The 22521-nt window shown below is 48.1% G+C and overlaps 1 protein-coding gene across 4 annotated transcripts in view; it reads right to left on the bottom strand.

Moving 5' to 3' along the window:
• Fbxo25 (F-box protein 25) overlaps nucleotides 1–22091 on the bottom strand; it is a 35588-nt gene extending 13497 nt beyond the window's left edge. Inside the window, exons 1-7 of one of the 4 annotated variants that reach the window (XM_052162304.1) lie at nucleotides 21981–22090; nucleotides 20278–20429; nucleotides 14179–14319; nucleotides 10238–10338; nucleotides 9037–9086; nucleotides 5758–5850; nucleotides 426–519 (exon numbers count right to left, since the gene is read on the bottom strand). In XM_052162304.1, coding sequence (XP_052018264.1) covers nucleotides 426–519; nucleotides 5758–5850; nucleotides 9037–9086; nucleotides 10238–10338; nucleotides 14179–14312 — 472 coding nt within the window. In that variant the 5' untranslated portion in view covers nucleotides 14313–14319; nucleotides 20278–20429; nucleotides 21981–22090. Of the gene's footprint in view, nucleotides 1–425; nucleotides 520–5757; nucleotides 5851–9036; nucleotides 9087–10237; nucleotides 10339–14178; nucleotides 14320–20277; nucleotides 20430–21980 lie in introns of all 4 variants that reach the window. The other 3 variants (XM_052162305.1, XM_052162303.1, XM_052162306.1) reach the window with 3 other exon arrangements.
• Nucleotides 22092–22521: the final 430 nt, after the last annotated feature.

The following is a 22521-nucleotide window of genomic DNA, read 5'->3' as shown; positions in this document are numbered from 1 at the left end:
CCTCGTGGTTTGCTCAGCCTGCTCTCTTATAGAACCCAAGACCACCAGCCCAGGGATGCCCCACCCACAATGGGTTGGGCCCTCCCCCATAAATCACTAATTTAAAAAAATGCCTTAGAGGCTTGCCTACAGCCTGATTCTATAAGGCATTTTCTCCATTGAGGCTCCTTCCTCATAGATGACTTTAGCTTACATAAAGCTGACATAAAACCAGCCAGTGCAGAATGGGTGAGAGAGGGGAACTGAACCAAATACAACCCAATACAGCATGTAATAAAACTGGTGATGGTTTCCCACCCCTATGAATATGCTGCACTAGGAACTAATGAACTGTGTAAATGGCCAGGTTGTATACTCTGTGAGTTATTAATCAATAAATATTTTATTTTAAAAAAAGACAACAAATGTTCCAGAAATAATCTTACCCTTTTGGACGATTTTATCCAAAATGTTGAAGTAGTTCTTCTGTGCCACTCCACTCAGTGAGGTTAACTGGGACTTGGCAATTAGCTGCAGAAGCTTGAAGACAGAAGAGAAACGCTAAGCTGACTGTGAATCCGTTCACTATAGAAACACTCTGGTCACCCACTGGAGCACGGTGTGAGGTCACCCACTGGAGCACGGTGTGAGGCCACCCACTGGAGCACGGTGTGAGGCCACCCACTGGAGCACGGTGTGAGGCCACACACTGGAGCACGGTGTGAGGCCACACACTGGAGCACGGTGTGAGGCCACACACTGGAGCACGGTGTGAGGCCACACACTGGAGCACGGTGTGAGGCCACACACTGGAGCACGGTGTGAGGCCACACACTGGAGCACGGTGTGAGGCCACACACTGGAGCACGGTGTGAGGCCACACACTGGAGCATGGTGTGAGGTGCACCGATATGAACACTCTGGTAAGGCAGCTTCAGGGAAGGACTGCTCTCTCTGTGTGCTGTGGAGACCCGACTGCAGCTCGAGGTATGGAAGCCTGCTTTCTGTCCTGCTCAAGAATCTCAACAGGTCTGCTGCAGGCTGGTGAGATAAACGCTCAGCCCCTAGCTGCAGAGGATCCTGGTCACTAACAGACTCTGCTCCTTCATGATCTGACACACTGTCGAAAGCTGACCAGACAATCAAGAAATCAACAGGCCCTTCCTTCCAAGGTGAGCTCTGAGAAGACTGCCATGCTCAAGCTCCTCAGGCACCACCTCAAACACTGGAACATCAGAGACGGGAAGATCACTGTGAGCCAACCGCAATACCAACCGTGATGCCAAGACATCCTGATGCCTGTGCCTCCCACAGCCCCACAGCCCCACAACCCTGTGACACCCCGAGCCCTGCTGGCACTGTGCAGGGGTTGCTGCGCCCTCCCATGCTCCGGCTCCTCTTGTATCTTCCCTCTCTACCTGCCCCACCCTCTCTTCCTGACTTCAGGGTCCTACACTCTGGCTATTTCCTATGAATAACTTGGAGCTAGGATGTACTTTTTGATCCAAACTAGAAACATTTACTTCACCAGCTTGTTAGCATCTACCAATATAACAAAGGTTTGGCCTGAATTCTGACATGTCTTTACAACTTATAAAAACTCATCATTCTTTCTCTATTGTTCTTTCACAGTCAGGTGGGCTTGTGTTCCTTTGTTCTTAAGGCGCTTCTGTAATGTAACTCTACATGACTCTCTTACTCTCTCAGGCCTCAGAGGACACATCCAGCTATGTCAGTTGCCTGTTCCAAGTCACAACAAACCTGCCACCTTCTTGTCTCTCCTCCCTTCCACAGCTCCGTGTCATGGAATAACATCTAGACCACAGTCTGCCTGAGAATGCGTCAGCAGAGCCTCCACAGGCCTGCGGCAGACAGCAAGGCTAAGGCAGTGTGGCAAGGGTCATCAAGGAAAAGCCTGGCGCCACGCGGCTCTGCACTGAGTGCTACCACAAGGGTAAAGAACCAATACTACTTTTCCTCAAAATACACCAAGAAGGGAAGGAAGTCTTCCAAATGCACACCACGAGATTTGCATGTCAATACCAAAAGCAAATTAGGAGACAAAGACAACAAAACACTACAGGACAAAACCCTATTAAAAAAAAGAAATCAAACCCGCAACCAAACCAGCTAAAATGTGCTGCCCTGCCGGATTCCAGTGAACCAGCTGCACATCAAGCCTTTCTGTCACCGCCACTCAAGGTTTCTGAAATGAAGAGAGTCGTTTCTCATGGGACCAGTCAGCCAGATACACATTAACAGTGTAGGAACACTCATAATCCTCTCAATAAACACATAAAAAGCATCTGCTCAAACCCAACAACGTCTTCTGATAACAAACAAGTGTAGAGGGAACAAAAGGACTAGGGACACGCGAGCCAGCCTGGGGATGCCACCACTGAGGACACGCGAGCCAGCCTGGAGCTGCCACCACTGAGGACACAGGAGCCAGCCTGGAGCTGCCACCACTGAGGACACACGAGCCAGCCTGGAGCTGCCACCACTGAGGACACACGAGCCAGCCTGGAGCTGCCACCACTGAGGACACAGGAGCCAGCCTGGAGCTGCCACCACTGAGGACACAGGAGCCAGCCTGGAGCTGCCACCACTGAGAACACAGGAGCCATCGGGGCTGCCACCACTGAGGACACAGGAGCCAGCCTGGAGCTGCCACCACTGAGGACACAGGAGCCAGCCTGGAGCTGCCACCACTGAGGACACGCGAGCCAGCCTGGAGCTGCCACCACTGAGGACACAGGAGCCAGCCTGGAGCTGCCACCACTGAGGACACAGGAGCCAGCCTGGAGGTGCCACCACTGAGGACACGCGAGCCAGCCTGGGGATGCCACCAATGAGGACACAGGAGCCATCGGGGATGCCACCACTGAGGACACAGGAGCCATCGGGGATGCCACCACTGAGGACACAGGAGCCAGCCTGGGGATGCCACCATTGAGGACACAGGAGCCATCGGGGATGCCACCACTGAGGACACACGAGCCAGCCTGGGGATGCCACCACTGAGGACACACGAGCCAGCCTGGGGATGCCACCACTGAGGGCACAGGAGCCAGCCTGGAGCTGCCACCACTGAGGACACAGGAGCCAGCCTGGAGCTGCCACCACTGAGAACACAGGAGCCATCGGGGCTGCCACCACTGAGGACACAGGAGCCAGCCTGGAGCTGCCACCACTGAGGACACAGGAGCCAGCCTGGAGCTGCCACCACTGAGGACACAGGAGCCAGCCTGGAGCTGCCACCACTGAGGACACACGAGCCAGCCTGGAGCTGCCACCACTGAGGACACACGAGCCAGCCTGGAGCTGCCACCACTGAGGACACAGGAGCCAGCCTGGAGCTGCCACCACTGAGGACACGCGAGCCAGCCTGGGGATGCCACCACTGAGGACACAGGAGCCATTGGGGATGCCACCACTGAGGACACAGGAGCCATCGGGGATGCCACCACTGAGGACACAGGAGCCATCGGGGATGCCACCACTGAGGACACAGGAGCCAGCCTGGGGATGCCACCACTGAGGACACAGGAGCCATCGGGGATGCCACCACTGAGGACACAGGAGCCAGCCTGGAGCTGCCACCACTGAGGACACAGGAGCCAGCCTGGAGCTGCCACCACTGAGGACACAGGAGCCAGCCTGGGGATGCCACCACTGAGGACACAGGAGCCATCGGGGCTGCCACCACTGAGGGCACAGGAGCCAGCCTGGAGCTGCCACCACTGAGGACACAGGAGCCATCGGGGCTGCCACCACTGAGGACACGCGAGCCAGCCTGGAGCTGCCACCACTGAGGACACAGGAGCCAGCCTGGAGCTGCCACCACTGAGGACACAGGAACCAGCCTGGAGGTGCCACCACTGAGGACACGCGAGCCAGCCTGGGGATGCCACCACTGAGGACACAGGAGCCATCGGGGATGCCACCACTGAGGACACAGGAGCCATCGGGGATGCCACCACTGAGGACACAGGAGCCAGCCTGGGGATGCCACCACTGAGGACACAGGAGCCATCGGGGATGCCACCACTGAGGACACAGGAGCCAGCCTGGAGCTGCCACCACTGAGGACACAGGAGCCAGCCTGGAGCTGCCACCACTGAGGACACAGGAGCCAGCCTGGGGATGGCACCACTGAGGACACAGGAGCCATCGGGGCTGCCACCACTGAGGGCACAGGAGCCAGCCTGGAGCTGCCACCACTGAGGACACAGGAGCCATCGGGGCTGCCACCACTGAGGACACGCGAGCCAGCCTGGAGCTGCCACCACTGAGGACACAGGAGCCAGCCTGGGGATGCCACCACTGAGGACACAGGAGCCAGCCTGGAGCTGCCACCACTGAGGACACAGGAGCCAGCCTGGAGCTGCCACCACTGAAGACACAGGAGCCAGCCTGGGGATGCCACCACTGAGGACACAGGAGCCAGCCTGGAGCTGCCACCACTGAGGACACACGAGCCAGCCTGGAGCTGCCACCACTGAGGACACACGAGCCAGCCTGGAGCTGCCACCACAGTAAGCAGGACCCCAAAGCTCCCTACAATCTGAAACAAGACCCTTCGTCCCTCATGTTGATTTCTGTCAGAAGATTTCATCCCAGCACCAGGAGTTGACCCCCAGCTAGTAGGGCAAGGTTAATTCTATTTTGAACAGGTATAAGAACGGACTCTTTTAAGAAAACTTGTTATTTAGGAACAGAATAAGTCACTTTTTTGTTTTGTTTTATTTTTAAAGATTTATTTATTTTATTTTTTATTTACACGGTAGCTGTCATCAGACACACACCAGAATCAGATCCCATTACAGATGGTTGTGAGCCACCATGTGGTTGCTGGGAATTGAATTCTGTCAGTGCTCTTAACCACTGAGCCATCTCTCCAGCCTGTCACTTCTACTTTGTAAAAAAGGATTATTTATTGGCGTTGTGAGAGCTGGCCTGTGTCCTCCCTGGATACCTAAGTCCCCCTCTCTTTAACAAGCTCCTCCTCCAGCACAGAGGCACTGAGATCTCTGCAGGAGCTCAGGAGTCACTGCCCTATGTTCACTTGGTTCCAGACGATGCCACCGGGACTGCCGCTCCTGCCACCCACTAGTGCTGCCTAGAATCACACATGACATATCACACTAGCTGAGGCCAAGCCTCACATCTGCCCTGCAGCAACACCTCTAAATGCCTAGGAGGCAGTGAGAGCAGCCGAGCAGCGCGGGGAAGGGCTAGCGGTGTGAAGCCTGACCAGCCCTTCACAGACAAGGCAGTGAAGCTGATGAGCCCCACACAAAAGCCAGCTGCAGTGGGCTAGCACGCAAGTGGGCTGGCACACAAAGGCCTTTCCCTTCTGAAGATCGGTCGCCCAGGGCAGAAACGTCTCAAAAGCCAGCGGTACTGCAGGGAGACTTTCTGGAGCTCTATTTTGTATTAAATTCTCTTGTCTATTAGCCAGTTGTTCCTCTGTATACAACAAAGCTCATCCTAAGTAAACATGAGAAACAGAACGTGTATGTGGAGTCATTGGGGACCTCATGAGCTCAAATGTGGGAGGCGATTCCAAGAAAAAGACCTATACCGTCTTAGTTCCTGTGGCCTGGGACTTGCAACTGTGACCTCAGAGCTGCAACCCCGCTCCATATCTTCTCTTGAGCTGTCCCTTTCCTTTCTGTACATAGACAAGTGACCCTTTATGTAATGCCGCACACTTGTAACCTTCAAACTAGTCACTTGAGAGTCATCAAAGTTGCTTCTGCAGGAACCACTTACTTTGACCACGTAAGTGAACCTTCTGATATCCTGGATGGCACTTGAGAAGTCGAGCCGGTTGAAGGCTTCTCCCAGGGTGCAGTAGCCATGCCTCTAGAAGATATCACACAACCAGGGAAGTCAGCCAGCCAAGTAAAATCAGTCAACAGCCGACGCTGGTTAGGGCATAAAAGTCTCTAATGAAAGGCATTTGAATTCATTCTAAAACCCATGTCAGATATAAATGAGAATAGAGCACAAGACAGCAATGCTAACTGTAAGCTGACTGTGTGTTACTGGGATGTGAGGCACGGCAGTTTCTCACACTGCTGGTGAATAAGCATTCGTGACACCGCCTTGCTCTCTGTTGCTGGGGACAAGGTAGGGAAACAGGAGGCCTCAGGACCCGGCACTGTCCACGCTCAGGGAGCATTTCTCTGCAGGGAGGTGACTGCTCCGGTGGGAATGTGCTCAACCCCAAGGAGTGCACCTTACAGGGACCACCGTCAAGAGCAGGCAGCTCTGAAAGACAGGTGCGAGGAGGCCTGAGGGGATATCACTCAAGCCTGACAACAGCTGACTCCAGGCTGGGATCATGAGCTGAGCACCCCAAAAGCCAACTGCTACACTGACATACAGAGGTCTGGGAATCAAAAATGAGATGTAAATAATTTCTCCTCAGGGTCATAAGTAAAGTATTGCTATTCTGTCTGAAATATCCTGTTTTCTGTATTGGTCTGTACAGATTTCACCTCAGGTCAGGACAGATCTTAAAGCCTTCCTTCTGCATCTGAACTACCTAAACTGCATAGACTTCCAGTTCAGTTTTGGGGGCAGTTGAGCCTGAGGCGGTCAGGAAGCACAGGTGACTCTGGGTTAACGGCTGCTCGGGATGCTGAGGAGCAGCAGAGACAGCACCATATCTGCTGACCTCATGGGGAACCTACACAGTTCTAAGAACAGCCCTAACATGTACAACCCAACCACACATTCGCGCAAAACACTGAGTCCTGTGTTTTCTCAGCCTCTGCGACATGCCAAGCACTGCTGTGGGGAAGCAAGGGGCAGAGCACAGAGTAAAATCTCAAGTGCATCTCACTCTAAGGGAAAAGTGGTGGGTGGTGAGGACATCTCTTTGCGGTGACAACTCACTCCCATGAACAAAGTCAGTGTACACTCAGGAGTGCCTGTCTGCAATGGCCCCCTGGGTCACTACCAGGTATAAAAAAGATGGCACAGGACCAGGCACAGAGCTGACAGCCGGCCCTAAGTTCTTTGTAAGTGTCCTAACATCAGACCCCATCCCACGAGGCCACAGGATGCCATGGCAGTCTAACAAACTCCCTTGGTTGCTTTCCCAGATGGAATCCACACGGCCCACAAAGTAGGGAGGTATTGACTGAGCTCGGCTTTGCACAATCAGGTTAGCTCCGAGTCTGTCAGTGGTATGTATGTCAAGGACTGGACTCATGCTACAATCACTTAAAGACGTTAACCATCACCAAGTAAGCTTTCTTTCCCACAATCAAGTATCTTCTAGGAAGCTAAGATAGTTTAAAGACATAATCAAGAAGGTGCCTGCCACCAAGTCTAACAAGCCTCAGGACCTACATAGTTAAAGGAGAAAGCTGACAGCTACAAGTCGTCCTTACAAGCAGACCTCCCCACCCCTACCATACACACACACACACACACACACACACACACACACACACACGCTCTGAATAAATAAATGTGATAAATTTTTAAAAAAGATAATAACATTTCTGGAACACTTAACTAATCCTAACCTCATAATTGTGTACTGTAAAACTGCACCCTTAGAGTGACTCATAGAGGTTTTCATCAACTTAGCAATCATGCAGATAAAAGTCCATAGCGCTCTGCAGAGCCAACCTCAACACAGCTCCCCATGAGACACTTTACAATATGGAAGGATGAACTCAAGGGCATTTGTGGTGGTTTAAATACACTGGGCCCAGGGAGTGGCACTATTAGGAGGTGTGGCCTTATTGGAGAAAGTGTGTCACTGTGGGGGTGGGCTTGAGGTGTTCTCCTAGCTGTCTGAAGACAGTTTGTTCCTGGCTTCCTTTGGATGAAGATGCAGAACTCCCAGCTCCTCCAGCGCCATGTCTGCCTGCACACTGTCATGCTTCCCGCTATGATGATAATGGATGGAACCCGAATCTGTAAGCCAGCCCCAATTAATTGTTGTTCTTTATAAAAGTTGCCTTGGAGGGGAGGGGGCTGGAGAGCTGGCTCAGTGGTTAAGAGCCCCGTCTGCTCTTCCAGAGGTCTGAGTTCAATTCCCAGCATCCACATGGTGGCTCACAGCCATCTGTAATGGGATCCTTTGCCTTCTTCTGGTGTGTCTGAGGATAGTGACAGCATATTCATACACATAAAAATAAATAAAGAAATCTTTAGAAAGGAAAATAAGAGTCGCCTTGGTCATGGTGTCCACAGCAGTAAAATCCAGAACACAAGGTGAAGGAAAATCTTCCCCAGTAACTGCCACTATCAGAAGATGGGTCAGACACGGGGAAATGCCTGCTTGGTTTTAAGGGGCCCTTGCTGATGTGGAGATGCATGAGGATCAAAAATACTCATAATCCGAAATCACGGGTCACATATGGTACAAACACCATTATCACACACATGTGTGGCATACACACTGTTCATGCACAAACATATCACATTCATGTGTGCCAGACATGATACATATGTGCCATATACCATACACATGCACATATCGCATATACATTATATACCAAATACACACCACAGACACAGCACATGCTACCATACACATGCACATATCGCATATACATTACATACCAAATACACACCACAGACACAGCACATGCAAATATACCACATAGCACTCAGAGGTACACAGCATATGCCATATCTATGCACACATTACACACAGGCACATACCATGTACATCTATCACATAGCACAAACATGTAACATACAGGTCATACAACACAAACATTGCATTATATACCTCAAATACATCTAACACCACATGCATGCCTATAGAACATATTTCCCAGTACACAGCCATACATGTATCAGTGAACATACGTACATATATGTGCATAACTGTAATCACTGTTTCAAAAAGCAGTCATGTGTAGTGTGTGTGTGTGTGTGTGTGTGTGTGTGTGTATGTTAGGATGTGAGTTATAGACCTCATATTACTAATGAGATTCAATTATTAATTATAATATGATTAATTGTTGTGACATGTTCAACAGAAACACACATTACGCACTCTTCTAATGGCACACTTACCTCCTTTGTGCTCTCTTTATGGACATAGATCCATTTTTCACGATAAAAACCTAGAACAAAGATGAAATGTCTTTAAAACCTGGCAAGCCGTTCCAACCTCAGTATGTTAGGGACACTCTGATGACAGGACACGCTAACATTAACTCCCTGTTCCGGCTAAGAGATGCCTCTCCTCGGGTAAGTGTTAAAATGCACTTTATTCTCTAACATCATGTAAGTGTTTAGGCACCTGTACATGAAAAGTTATTAATTTTGACACTACCATACTTTATTAACTTAGAAAACTGATATTTTTACACCAAAGTACAAATGCTTAAGAAATACTATATTGTCTCTCTATCATTGTACACCTACTAGAGGGTTCTAGTCTTTTTCTGCCTGTTACAGCCATACATGGTAAATGTAAGTAAAATAAGAAGTATATATAAATAATATATTAGTATAATAAGTAAAATAAATAAGCCATTATATTTAAATATAAGTTATAAAGTAAATATAAGCAGTATAAGATAAGATACATAGGTAATATAAGAACTATAAGAAGCAGCTTTGCGCTTCTCCACATGGCTCTACCTTCTTCTCACCTTAGCAGGTATTCGGTGCATGTGATGGAACTTCCTAAGCCTGTCTACCTGTCCACCATCGCCCTCTGTCTCAGTTCTGCCCACTGCTGGCTCCTGTCCTCACTCTCCATGGCCCCACATCTAGACAATCCTCCTAGGGGCCTTCCTGCTCAGAAAGAGGCTCAGCGCAGGACCACACTTGGTACTCAGAAGCAGACGTAAGCTTCAGGCTTGACAGTTTTGCATGTATAAACCTTACCAAGCACACAGCTAGTGGCAAGCAGTCTGACCCAGACAGATGGGCAGCACTGAGAAGGGTGTTTGTGTGCACACCCCGTCACCGTACTTCATGGGGCACTGCCGTGAAATTCATTGTGGTTACATGTATATTAAATACATGAAAGACTATAGACTAGCCGGGCGGTGGTGGCGCACACCTTTAATCCCAGCACTCTGGGAGGCAGAGGCAGGTGGATTTCTGAGTTCGAGGCCAGCCTGGTCTACAGAGTGAGTTCCAGGACAGCCAGGGCTATACAAAGAAACCCTGTCTTGAAAAAAAACCAAATCCAAAAAACAAAAATAAATAAATAAATAAATAAAATAAAAAGACTATAGACTTATCATAAAAACTCTCTTACTGTGAGCAGCTGTGTCATTTCCAAAATGTTCCTTCTTCCTCTTTTTGGCCGCATATTCACACTCATTATTGAATATTTCTTCTTCGCCATTATTTAAGATACTGAAATAAAGATGCTTAATTAAAGTAAGTTTTTCATGGAGAAATTCATTTAGCATGTCTTTATTAAGAGGGTATTTGATGGTAATTTGGGCGATCAAGATAAAGTCCCTACTAAATCCTGGTGAGCACTAGCTAAGTTACAAGGAAATCAAGAGCTGGAAACTCAAGGGGTAGATTACATAATTTTTTTTTTTCATTTTGAAGGAACTAAGATTTATTCTTATTTCTTTTAAAAACGTTACTCCAGAAAGGGAGATGGGCTTTAGAATTCTCCAAACATCATCGAGACCTAAGCATTTATAAACAAAACCAGAAAAACCATGAAAAGAACTCTAGAAGCAATATGACTATGACATTAAAATTGCTATGTCTCCAATCAAAGTTGGAGTAAACATTATGTTCTTGTTTATCATCTACATTTTTCAACTGTTGGGCTGATAGTAACTACTGCTGCACTGACCCTGACTACTACACAGATACTGACTGCTGCACTGACCCTGACTGCTGCACTGACCCTGACTGCTGCACTGACCTTGACTGCTGCACGGACACTGACTGCTGCACGGACACTGACTGCTGCACGGACACTGACTGCTGCACGGACACTGACTGCTGCACTGACACTGACTGCTGCACTGACACTGACTGCTGCACTGACACTGACTGCTGCTGCACTGACACTGCTGTACTGACACTGACTGCTGCACTGACTGCTACACTGACACTGACTGCTGCTGCACTGACACTGACTGCTGCTGCACTGACACTGACTGCTGCTGCACTGACACTGACGGCTGCACTGACGCTGACTGCTGCACTGACGCTGACTGCTGCACTGACCCTGACTGCTACACTGATACTGACTGCTGCACTGATACTGACTGCTGCACTGACACTGCTGTACTGACACTGACTGCTGCACTGACACTGACTGCTGCACTGACCCTGACTGCTGCACTGACCCTGACTGCTGCACTGACCCTGACTGCTGCACTGACACTGCTGCACTGACACTGACTGCTGCACTGACACTGACTGCTGCACTGACACTGACTGCTGCTGCACTGACACTGAAGGCTGCACAGACACTGACGGCTGTACTGACACTGACTGCTGCACTGACACTGACTGCTGCACTGACTGCTGCACTGACACTGACTGCTGCTGCACTGACTGCTGCACTGACTGCTGCACTGACACTGACTGCTGCACTGACACTGACTGCTGCACTGGCACTGACTGCTTCACTGACACTGACTGCTGCTGCACTGACACTGACTGCTGCACTGGTACTGACTGCTGCTGCACTGACACTACTGTTGTGCTGAGCATTTTCTTAATAAGTGTTTATCAAATATTTCAAAGTACTTAATAGAACCAGATTAACCAGTTACCTTTATGATATTTAAATACTTTTAAAATATTTTAGCAATTTTCCTTTTTTATGAAACAAGAAATGAAAGTCAAGTCATAACAACACAAGCATCTTTTCTTTAAAACAACATTTTCTCCTTGTAATAATTAAAACTATACCCAGTCTACAGAATGAGTTTCATGACAGTCAGGTCTACACATTGAAACCTTGCCTCAAACAAACAAAGAAAAAGAATAAACAGCAGCCTACACCATGAAAACTGAAACCACATTTTTTTGATACTCTGCAGTTAGTTTTTGGTCTAACGCAGGGAAGAAAGTGTTGTGAATCCAGGCTGGCTGGTGGAGCCTGTGAGAATGGCACTGGAAACCATTGATCTAAAAGCTCATTTCCCTGTCACTGCTCTTGAAGAGAAGATGGTGTAAAAGCTGCTTGTCTGTCCATCCCTGTCAGTGGTGGAACAGCACAGACAATGGTGGCCAATCACCCGGGCAGCCAGAGAGCTCCTCAAACATACAACTACATTCCATCACAGCCGAGTTATGACACCAACTCCAGAGAACACACAGGGCCTTGAGTCTTTCTTTTTTTCTTTTTGGTTTTTTGAAACAGGGTTTCTCTGTTTACCCCTGGCTGTCCAGGAACTCACTCTGTAGACCAGGCTGGCCTCAAACTCAGAAATCCGCCTGCCTCTTCCTCCCAAGTGCTGGGATTACAGGTGTGCACCAAGGGCCTTGAGTCTTATGATCTTATACTTACACTCATGTCCATCTATTAGCACTGATTCAAATACTAGATCATTTTGAATCTGAAAAAGTTTTTTAACTAAAGTCACAAACTTATCAAAGGAAAATGCTATGCTATTGCTGTCCTGAAGCAGTGTCACAGACATGGGAGACCACAGACAGGACGCCCGGCCAGCTTGCTAACCCCCCGGGGGTTCCGTGGGCACGAGCTGTGGGATATTTAACAGGCCACCTTCAGGTGCGGGAACAGACTCATTCCCAGCTGAGGCACAGACAGGCTGTGGCAACCCCACACCCGCTGCAGCTCCCACATCACTGACTTGGCTGGCGGGATGTCCCCTGGGTCCTGCTGAGTGCTTCTGAAGCTGCTCAAGGTTTGATGGGAATCAGGCGACTTGGAGATGGAGACAGAGGAGATGCAAAGGTCATGATCAAGAAGAGCGCCTACACTGGCAAATTATTAACCAGCTGCTGTTTTTATGAGGTACTTTGAGGTAGAAAGAGGCTACACTTTCTGGTGATGGTTTTTTTACTGCCAGGTTTATGAGAATCTAAAAGTGATTCCAGGATTAAAATTTAATGTGTATAAATGTTAATAAAATTATTTATATTATACAAACCTTTCAGTTTTTCATGTATATAAACTATCAGTCAACTACATTTTAGAGCAAACATTTCCTATTTTTATAACCTTTGGTCATATGACCAAGATAAATGTCCCTTATCCAGCTTTATAAAAAGAGGAAGAGGAGGAAGAAGAGGGGCTGGAGAGATGTCTCAGCAGTTAAGAGCACTGGCTGCTTTCCCAGAGGTCCTGAGTTCAATTCTCAGCAACCACATGGTGGCTCACAACCATCTGTAATGGGATCCGATGCTCTCTTCTGGTGTGTCTGAAGACAGCTACAGTGTACTCATACCTAAAATAAATAAATAAAGCGGGGCGGTGGTGGCACACGCCTATAATCCCAGCACTTGGGAGGCAGAGGCAGGTGGATTTCTAAGTTCGAGGCCAGCCTGGTCTACAGAGTGAGCTCCAGGACAGCCAGGGTCACACAGAGAAACCCTGTCTCAGAAAAAAAAAAAGAAGTCATGCTGTTACAGAGACCTCTTAATAAAAAAATAAATCTTGGAAGGAAGGAAGGAAGGAAGGAAGGAAGGAAGGAAGGAAGGAAGGAAGGAAGGAAGGAAATATACCGAGCAATCACCATTCACATGTCCGTATTCCTGAGCTCCTAACAGCACTAGTGACAACTGTGACACGTCTGGGCACACAGATCCACACAAGGAAACAGCCTTAAGAAACAAAGCAGCACTACCAGTACATGATAAGCACAGCTGGGTCTTGAAGACACCGCATGGAAACATAATCGAGTCATGCAGGGGCACAGAGGAGCGCGTTCGGAGGGGCTCTGAGGGCTGACAGAAGGAGCAGGTGATGTTTGACGGGGACGAAGCACTCAGGCGTGCTTCAGATACAAGCCTGGGCTGAAGAATGACTCAGCGGGGAAGAAGACTGCTTGCTGTACAAGCAGGAAGACTGAGGTCAACTCCTCAACACCCATGTGCAAGCGGCTGTGGCCGACTATCCTTTAACCCATGACTGTCCTGGATTAGACACGCCTAGACAACGTGGTGAGCAACACTGTAGGTGACCGAGCTCTACAGTGAGCCGACAAATGCAGAAGCGGACGGTAGCGACTGGACCTTGCTGGGACTCACATGCTGTGGTTGAGGGTGTACTGGGTATCCTCGCTCCTGAGCTCGTGGCTACAGGGGTCACACCTTTTCCACCCATCCTCGGTTTTAATCCAACTCCATCCAGGGGATCTCCAGTCCTGACCCAGAAATGGCATAGTTCTCCTGTAAAATAAAAAAATTTTAAAAAAATTAGTTTTCATTAAAAGTTATATACAGGGACTGAAGAGATGGCTCAGCGGTTAAGAACACTGACTGTTCTCCCAGAGGTCCTGAGTTCAAGTCCCAGCAAGGACATGGTGGCTAACAACCATCTGTAATTGGACCTGATGACCTCTTTTGGTGTGTCTGAAGACAGCAACATAAAATAAATAAATCTTTTTTTTTAAGTTATATACACATAAAGAACACAAATTTTTTTCTCATTTGGAACTCCTTTTTGTTGTTGTTGTTGTTGTTAGTTTCTCAAGACAGGGTTTCTCTGTGTAGCCCTGGCTGTCCTGGGACTCACTCTGTAGACTAGGCTGGCCTCAAACTCAGAAATCCACCTGCCTCTGCCTCCTGAGCGCTGGGATTACAGGTGTGCACCACCACGCCCGGCTCACTTGGAACTCTTACCATGTGAATGCACCTGATTAGGCGCTGGCTAGTGATGGTTATACAGTGCTCTGCACTGAAGAGGTAACTAGGTTAAGCACAGGTGGGTCCTACTGCTCAATAGATGTGTCCTGAGCCAGCTGAGGACTAGCATTCTAAACAGTGCTCCCCACTCCTTCCACCCCTGTTCAGGTGACTCAGTCCCACCTTACTCCAGAGAACACTGTGAGTGAAAGCACAGAAAGCCGGAGTGGAATTGGTCAGGAAGTCAGGAAGGCCTGAGGCCAGATGAGGGAGGGAGCCTGGCTTCATCCTAAGAAAATTAGAGCCAGAGGTCGGAAAGCAGCCGAGCTGATCAGACCTGCGCTGTACAGTGAGCGGAGGCAGTGGGCTGGGAGTGCAACCAGAGGCACACTGACAAAGGTTCAGGAAGGCAGTAAGACAAAGTGAACCCAGGTCTTCTGCAAGAGCAGCAAATGCTCCCAACCACTGAGCTCTGGACAGGCACACGGCAGAGCAGCAGGCTCCGGAAGGCATGCCCGGCTCTAGACAGGCACGCGGCAGAGCAGCAGGCTCGGGAAGGCATGCCCGGCTCTAGACAGGCACACCGCAGAGCAGCAGGCTCGGGAGGGCTCGGGAGGGCTCGGGAAGGCTCGGGAAGGCATGCCCGGCTCTAGACAGGCACACCGCAGAGCAGCAGGCTCGGGAGGGCTCGGGAGGGCTCGGGAAGGCTCGGGAAGGCATGCCTGGCTGAGCGTGGAGGTCCAAAAGTGATGTATATACTGAATGTAAAGAACTGCCCCAGCTAGTAATGTTTGCACATCCAAGAGGCTGTCTCCCTACAGAGGCTTACCTGGTCTCTCCATGCAAACAAGTCCCTTCCCATATCTCCGCCCCCTTCATCAGTCCCTGCCACTGTGGTCTCAGTCATTTAGGTTCTTGCCATAGATAATGTTCCTCCAAGACAATACAATGTCTTGCTTAGTGTTCTACCCAATACCCAAAGCAACGCCAGGCACAGGCAGATTCAGTAACCATTTGTTTATTGAATGGACTGTACAGACCCGTATCTCAGAAGCACGGTCAAAGATATGGGCATGGCATCCTAAGAGTAAGCAGCATGGCGGGAAAAAGAAGATGGCTAAGGGAGTTCTACAGAACACAAATGGGGGCTGGAGAGACGGGTCAGCAGTTAAGAGCACCGACTGCTCTTCCAGAGGTCCCGAGTTCAATTCCCAGCAACCACATGATGGCTCACAGCCATCTGTGATGGGATCTGATGCTCTGCTCTGAGGTGTCTGAAGACAGCGACAGTGTACTCATATACATAAAATAAATAAAGCTTTAGAAAAACAAAACAAAAAAAGAACATGCCAGGGAAAGAACCTGGAAAGAAGACTGAGGGTGTGGAGAGGAAGATGGGAGAAGACTGAGGGTGTGGAGAGGAAGATGGGAGAAGACTGAGGGTGTGAGAGGAAGATGGGAGAAGACTGAGGGTGTGAGAGGAAGATGGGAGAAGACTGAGGGTGTGAGAGGAAGATGGGAGAAGACTGAGGGTGTGAGAGGAAGATGGGAGAAGACTGAGGGTGTGAGAGGAAGATGGGAGAAGACTGAGGGTGTGAGAGGAAGCCGGGAGAAGACTGAGGGTATGAGAGGAAGATGGGAGGCAACAAAAGAGCTCATTTTAAGAAAGGATGACAAGAGAAATATTGTTAAGAAGCCATACCACACAGGAGTTCACGGGTGGACAGTTTTTAGTGTAGCTATAAAGAAGACACCTAGATTTGCACAGAACTTCAGAAGAGCAAACTGGACACTGAGACATGCAGTATTTACATCAGAAAGGAACAGCCGGGGGCTGAAGAGATGGCTCAGTCATTAAGAACACTGACTGCTCTTCTGAAGGTCCTGAGTTCAAATCCCAGCAACCACATGGTGGCTCACAGTCATCCGTAATGAGATCTGATGCCCTCTTCTGGGGTGTCTGAAAACAGCTACAGTGTACTTACATGTAATAAATAAATAAATCATTTTAAAAAACGAGAAAGGAATGCCCTTTCCCACTCGCAGGGTGCAGGTAAGTGGCAAGGCATCTGTCTGATATGGATGCGAGTCTAGGTTTAATATCCTCAGCAGTGAAAAGATAAGCCAATCCAAGCAGATAGCTCATTGCTTTGAGTACTTGGGGGAATCTCAAACTCTATTTACATTAACCAGCAAGGCCAGGTTACCAACAGGCATTTATACTATAAGAAACAAACAGAAAGGAAAGTATACAGATTTCAACACTACCCCGGTATTATCTTCAAGAGGTCCTGGCCTAGTATGTGACATGCATGCTAAACTCATTTTTGTTTTTTATACACCTTCTAAACTGCTTTATACTCAGAAGACATCTTTTTCTCTTGTGTATCAATTAAAATCCTGCATTAGGAGGTGCCTAACAAAAATGTTCTTTAGATTTTTAAACCTGCTATATTACAAACCTATTTCATAGTTACCACTAATCTCAAAATGCAAAGTTCACACCACACCCCATCAATCCAGACTTACTGGATTGTCAACAACGTTCAGAAGCGGGGCAGAGAACACACTAGAGGGCAGGAGACGTGAGGGAAACTTTAAATGGAAACCTCAGCCTAAGCTCGCTCTACAGAAACATGGCTGGTGCCAGCAGCTCTCATAACTGCCCGAGTGCTTCTCAATATCACAGAGAAATGGCCCAGGAAAAAGTAAACCAACCCTGAAAATCCTTAAAAGTGCCTAATGACTAAATGAAGGATTATTTCAATGATAACCACTGGGCATAGGCTAAGTAATGAGATGTCACACCTGCCTATGGGAAGCAGCCTAGCCCAGGAACTAAAATACTCAGAAAAATGAGTGAGAACATTCAAAGACAATTCACAGACATTGTACACACATGTACACACACAGACTTAGAAGATGAATACCATATGTGATAAAGAGAAAAACTAGAGAGAAAGGCAGAATAGCTACGAAGGCCCTGACAACAGAACATGGCTATGCATGCATGTATGCATGTATATATGTTTGTATGTATGTACGTATGTATGCATACATGTGAGAATAAATGGAGAAGTGAGCGAGAGAGTGACAGGCACCTGGGTGAGGAGACTAAGGCAGGAGGCGTGTGTGTGTGTGTGTGTGTGTGTGTGTGTGTGTGTCAGCTCTGAAACCCTGAGCAGAAGTCAGGTTGAGCTGACGTCCTAGAGCTGTGACTGGGACCGTGAGAGCCTCCAACCCTGAGACTTCATTTTTTGAGCAGTGTGTTAATGTGAAGAGTGCAGCACAAAATAAAAAAAACACAAACAAAACAACAAACAAACAAAACCCTCCTGAACCAACAGTTCCTCGTCCTCGTCTTGGGTAAACCCATGTCTATGGTTAACAAATTGCCTCACGCTTCCCAAGACGCAAACACCGTACTAATCTAGGCAGCCACTCCCTGTTAAGTATACTTACCTTTTAGCTTTGAAAACTTTTAACTTATAAAAAGAGCCACTGTGGTGTTTCCAATTACATTTTGATTACTGTCAACCCTATAGGTCTATAATTCATTGAACAATTTAGTGAGAAAATAGTCTGGTAGAACCATTTCATCAGCTGAATGGACTGAAGCGAGGACACTGTAAGAATAAAAGTCCTATGCGCCCAATTTCCCAATGAGAGGAAAATATCTGTTCTCTTAACAATTTACTGCATACACTTGTCAGGACACAGTCTTGTAACTGCAGTATCAGTTCACTAGTTTAAAGTATAATCTATATAGTTCATAAGCTAAGGCAAATTCTGGAAGCAAATGTATTAATAAACAACAACAAATGGCCATCCGGATCTGGGGCTAGAGACCAGTAGTATAGCACTTGCCTGGTGCCCAGAAGACCCTGGGTTCAAACCCAAGCACCACTAAAAACCAAAACCAAACAAACCACCACTGGGGCTAGGTATAGCTGACACACACATGCACACCTTGCAATCCTCGCGCTCAAGCATCTGAGGCAAGAATTCAAGGCCAACCTGGGCTCAGGAGCAAGACCCTTTCTCATAAAACAAAGGCAAGTTGTAATTTAAAAGGATCATACCAGCTGGGCGGTGGGGGCACACACCTGTAATTCCAGCACTCTGGGAGGCAGAGGCAGGAGAATTTCTGAGTTCGAGTCCAGCCTGGTCTACAGAGTGAGTTCCAGGACAGCCAGGGCTATACAGAGAAACCCTGTCTCAGGGGAAACCAACAACAACAACAACAAAAACCCAAATCCAAAAAACAAAAACAAAAACAAAAGGATCATACCTCTGTTATTTTTTTTTTAATGGAACCTGGAGCATCTGTTCAGGAAATGTTACTGAAAGATTTTAAATAATGACAACCCACATTTTATGGAAATTTACCCGTCAGTTAAAAGACAAGAACTGCTAGAATTTTCATTAATATATTTAAATTAATACCACCTTTATTTTGAGGATTTGCAGAGGCTCAGACAGTCTAGTTTCTTTTCTGTTGCTGTGATAAAATACTCTAAAACCTTTGTTGAGGAAATGGTTTGTTTCATTTCACAGGTTACAGTCCATCCTCCGTGCAAACTGGGCAGAAATACAAGCAGAAACCCTAGAATACTCCTAACTGGCTGGCAACGTGTGGCTTGCCACAACAGCTTTCATATTGCTCAGACCCTCCTGCACAGGGCTGTACAACCCAAAGTACACTGGACCATCATATAACATTTACCAATCAAAAAAATACCCAATAAATATGCCATAGGCCAGGTTCTCAACCGTGGGCCTCTGCCCCGTTTGGGGGGACATATATCAGATATCATGATTCCTAATAGTAGCAAAATTACAGTTACGAACTAGCAACAAAAATAGTGTTATGGTTGGGGGTTCACTACAACACAAATAACTCTATTAACGGGTCACAGCATTAGGAAGGCTGAGAGCCCCTGTCATAGGCCAACGTCACGAACTGGGGCTCTCTATTCCCACGTGTGTCACGGTGGCCACCAAGACTAGTCATCACATAAAGAAAATCCAGAAATCATTTCTGAACATTTTTATGTCTGAGTAAAGTCTGAGTTTACTCAGCTGTGACATAGCTTGTGTAATCCGCACTTTTTAAAAAGTTGCATTTATTTTTTATTTTATGTGTACGAGTGTTTTATTTGCATGTGAGTGTACCACATCCAATGTGGTGCCCAGCAGATGATGGAAAAAGGCATCATATCCTCCTGGAACTGTTGTTATATACGGTTGGGAGTCAACATGTGGGTGCTGGGAACTCAACCTCTGCAAGAGCAGCCAGCGCTCTTAACCACTGAGACATCTCTCCAGCCCTTATCTGCGCTAGAATTTAAGCACAAGAGTACAAGAATTGATAGCTAATGCCAAAAAGCACTTGGGGTCGAAAACTTTTAAGTCTTTTCTGGGTTTCTATTCCCCATGAACATGGGATGCTTCAGGAGAACAGGATGAATTCTTCAAATTCATGTCCTAGGAGAAACTAACCCTAAAGATCCTGAACTAAGCAAAATATTTCTTCTCTTTCTTCTTCTTCTTCTTCTTCTTCTTCTTCTTCTTCTTCCTCTTCCTCTTCCTCTTCCTCTTTCTCCTCCTCCTCCTCTTCTCTCTTCTCTCTTCTTCAACAAGCACTTGTTCTCCTAATGAAAACAGTTACAGCAAACACTAGAACTCAGAACAGGCTCACAGTTTAGTCCTCACACTAATCTGTGAAGTAGGAAAGAGCCACACTTTACAAATTTAACTCTCTACTTGAAGGCTCAGCGCGAGCTTAGCATATCCAAGAGGCTGTGTTTGTTCACCCACCAGCATCATAACAAAACAATGTCTACTTATTCATGACAGTACAGAGGCAAAGAATCCCATAGGACAGGACTCAAAATTACGGACTCTCATCCCACAAGCCATCTCTTAGCCACTATATTTATAGAAATCATAACACCCTATTAAAACAGATTCCAGGAAATTACAGGTTTCGGTGGTTTGGTTTGGGTTGTTGTTCTTCGTCTTCTTTTTTTTCCTTTTGACTTTATATGTGTGTTGCTCTATTTATAAATTACGTGAAAAAATAATTAGATTGTACATCAGTTGCCTTTATCTTCCAAACAAACGCTCTGAGTATGCAGCAAGAGCACTATAATAAAACTATAACAAAATATAACAAAAATAGCAAGGCAGGTTCAATTTCTGAGAAAAAAAAAGCTTCGCTCTTATTTTTTTCATTTTAAAATTTGAGAAGGATAATCTCCATTGTTCTAGAGTAAGAAAGAATGTATGGTCTGGGTTGGAGAGATAGATAAGAGCTCTTGCAGAAGACCCCGCCCTTAGTTCCCAACAGCCACACTGTACAGTGAGGCAGGCAGCTCCCACTGTAACTACAGTCCATCAGGATCCGAAGCCTCTGGTGTTCTTGGGCACTCGTGCACGTACCCTCACACAGGCTCACACATAATTAACAATAATAAATCCCTTTTTAAAATGAATTGTCTTCAACCTAATAAGCATTGGATTTTGCTACCGCTCTAGTTTTCTTATAAGATTTTCAAGTAAATTAAATTCAAACAATTTGGATCAAATGTGAATAGTTTGTATATGTGGGTAAATTTGATTGTGAAAGATCATGAAAAAAAAAACCACTGCATATTTCAGGCTGAATGTCAGAAATGGAGTTTACTCCGAGCAGTTCAGAGAGATCGTCACAGATGCTTCGTAGTAGGACGACATGCCCAGGAGCGAAGGAAAATGGAATGTGAAGGAAATGGGGGACCTTTTCTGACAATGGTGGGAAATCAAGCCGTGGCGCTGCAGGTAAGGAAAAAAAGGGGGGGATGCTTCACAGGGACAGTTCTCCAAATGCCTGAGTTCTGGGGAGTTTGAACGGCCCAGGGATGAAGATGGAACTCCACTGGAACAGAGGCAGAAACGAGCTGTGAGGACAAAGATGCAAATTTCGCGTGTCGGGCGGAGAACGCACACGCAGGCCTGAAGGATGGTGCACACACAGGTGTGCTCGGGAGGCCGCACGGATCTGCAGGCGACACGCCAGCGGCGGTGGGGGGCGGACGCCTGCACCCAGGGAGGTGACGAACCCACGGCCCGCTCGTGGGCCCCCGGGCAGCACGGCGGTCACCGGACGGTGGGCCGGGGACGCCCTGCCCGACTGCCCCTCCCCGTCCCGAGTCCCTTCTCACCTGCGGGTCCCTTGCAGACCAGAGAGCCACCAACCGCACGGAGCTGCAGGGTCCAATTATTGCCGGAAGCCGTCCGCCTCCCGCCGAGGGGCACCGCTGGACGCCCCGCCTCGGCGTCCCGCTGATTGGCCGGCGCGGAGCCACGTGATTCGTGTTGCTACCCGAACTCGGAGGCCTCTGTGCGCGCGTGCTCAGTGAACACAAACCCCACCCACCCATCTTGGGCGCCGGAGGGCCGCCTGCGGTGCGTTTTTGACTCGCCTTATTGGCATTGCCTAGGTCGTCTGGCGGAACCCGGGTGGTTACCCTCAGTCTCTGGACGTCCTCTCCGGACCTACAGACCGCCCTGGTGCTGGGCTGGGGCTAGCGGAGACACCCGCTGGTCTACACTCCCGTCCCTCACCTCACTCTTCCCTTTGCCTGCCTGCCGAGCTGTGAATGCAAGGGCCTGGTTTGGGCTGCCCAATGTCCCCACGCCAGGGTCTTCTTCCCCTTAGCCCTGGGGTTCAAAGACGGTCTTGCTGACCTGTAGCTTAGAAAG

The sequence above is a fragment of the Apodemus sylvaticus genome, chromosome 18 (genome assembly GCF_947179515.1).
Source record: "Apodemus sylvaticus chromosome 18, mApoSyl1.1, whole genome shotgun sequence".
In the NCBI taxonomy this organism is placed as follows: domain Eukaryota; kingdom Metazoa; phylum Chordata; class Mammalia; order Rodentia; family Muridae; genus Apodemus; species Apodemus sylvaticus.
The sequence above is the reverse complement of the archived record's forward strand: the minus strand, read 5'-3'. Positions and strand labels throughout refer to the sequence as shown.